Consider the following 1,865-nt stretch of genomic DNA (forward strand, 5'->3'; position numbering starts at 1 on the left):
CAGTGGAAGAACTTCGATGGAGGTGGCTCCTGGTGGGATGAACTTCAATGGAGGTGGGTCCTGGTGGGATAAACTTCAATGGAAGAACTTCAATGGAAGTGGGTCCTGGTGGGATAAACTTCAATGGAAGAACTTCAATGGAAGTGGGTCCTGGTGGGATAAACTTCAATGGAAGAACTTCAATGGAAGTGGGTCCTGGTGGGATAAACTTCAATGGAAGAACTTCAATGGAAGTGGGTCCTGGTGGGATAAACTTCAATGGAAGAACTTCAATGGAAGTGGGTCCTGGTGGGATAAACTTCAATGGAAGAACTTCAATGGAAGTGGGTCCTGGTGGGATAAACTTCAATGGAAGAACTTCAATGGAGGTGGGTCCTGGTGGGATGAACTTTAATGGAGGAACTGATGGAGGTGGGTCCTGATGGGATGAACTTCTGTGAAGGAGTTGATGGAAGAGGGTCAAACCATCAACCTCTGGCCAGGAGCTGATGGAGATGGGATCCTGGTGGAGATGAGATCTGGAGGAGGTAAGATCCCAGTGGAGATGGGATCCTGGTGGAGATGGGATCCTGGAGGAGATGGGATCCCGGTGGAGATGAGATCCCGGTGGAGATGAGATCCCGATGGAGGTGGGATCCTGGAGGAGATGAGATCCTGGTGGAGATGAGATCCCAATGGAGGTGGGATCTTGGTGAAGGTGAGATCCTGGAGGAGATGGGGTCCTGGTGGAGGTGAGACCCCAATGGAGATGAGATCCTGGTGGAGATGAGATCCTGGTGGAGATGGGGTCCTGGTGGAGATGGGATCCTGGTGGAGATGAGATCCAGGTGGAGATGAGATCCCAATGGAGGTGGGATCTTGGTGAAGGTGAGATCCTGGAGGAGATGGGGTCCTGGTGGAGGTGAGACCCCAATGGAGATGAGATCCCAATGGAGATGAGATCCTGGTGGAGATGGGGTCCTGGTGGAGATGGGATCCTGGTGGAGATGAGATCTGGAGGAGGTAAGATCCCAGTGGAGATGGGATCCTGGTGGAGATGGGATCCTGGAGGAGATGGGATCCCGGTGGAGATGAGATCCCGGTGGAGATGAGATCCCCGTGGAGATGCGATCCTGGTGTCACCACTCCTGCCCAGAGCAGCACCCGCTGAGGCCCTGCCTCGTGTGGCCTTGGCAGGACCGCGTCCGGCGAGGAACCCCCGGATGACCCCTGGATGACCCCTGGATGACCCCCGGGCGCCCCCCGGACGCCCCCTGGCCAAACCTCAGCCCCTCCCAGCGCCCTGGGCCCCCTCCCCCGGCCCGGGAGGTCCCTCCCTTCCCCCCAGGAAAGGGAGGAACCGGAGGCGCCGGGGCCCCGTGGGGCCACCACCGGTGACAAGTGACAAACGCCGCTCCCGGCGCCACCGCCACGTCCCGAGGGGCCCGATGGGGATCCTGGTGGAGATGAGATCCCGGTGGAGATGAGATCCTGGAGGAGATCCCAATGGAGATGAGATCCCAATGGAGATCCCGGTGGAGATGAGATCCCCGTGGAGATGCGATCCTGGTGTCACCACTCCTGCCCAGAGCAGCACCCGCTGAGGCCCTGCCTCGTGTGGCCTTGGCAGGACCGCGTCCGGCGAGGAACCCCCGGATGACCCCTGGATGACCCCTGGATGACCCCCGGGCGCCCCCCGGACGCCCCCTGGCCAAACCTCAGCCCCTCCCAGCGCCCTGGGCCCCCTCCCCCGGCCCGGGAGGTCCCTCCCTTCCCCCCAGGAAAGGGAGGAACCGGAGGCGCCGGGGCCCCGTGGGGCCACCACCGGTGACAAGTGACAAACGCCGCTCCCGGCGCCACCGCCACGTCCCGAGGGGCCCGATGGG

General features: G+C 60.6%; 1 protein-coding gene across 1 annotated transcript in view; it reads left to right on the top strand.

Annotated features, from left to right (window-relative positions):
- Positions 1-782: 782 nt before the first annotated feature.
- LOC102043273 (complement C3-like) overlaps positions 783-1,865 on the top strand; it is a gene marked incomplete at its 3' end in the record, with an annotated part of 38,564 nt that continues 37,481 nt past the window's right edge. Inside the window, exons 1-3 of the mRNA XM_014311492.1 lie at positions 783-901; positions 1,328-1,456; positions 1,761-1,845. Coding sequence (XP_014166967.1) covers positions 783-901; positions 1,328-1,456; positions 1,761-1,845 — 333 coding nt within the window. The remainder of the gene's footprint in view (positions 902-1,327; positions 1,457-1,760; positions 1,846-1,865) is intronic.

The sequence above is a fragment of the Geospiza fortis genome, unplaced genomic scaffold, assembly GCF_000277835.1.
Source record: "Geospiza fortis unplaced genomic scaffold, GeoFor_1.0 scaffold105, whole genome shotgun sequence".
NCBI lineage: Eukaryota > Metazoa > Chordata > Aves > Passeriformes > Thraupidae > Geospiza > Geospiza fortis.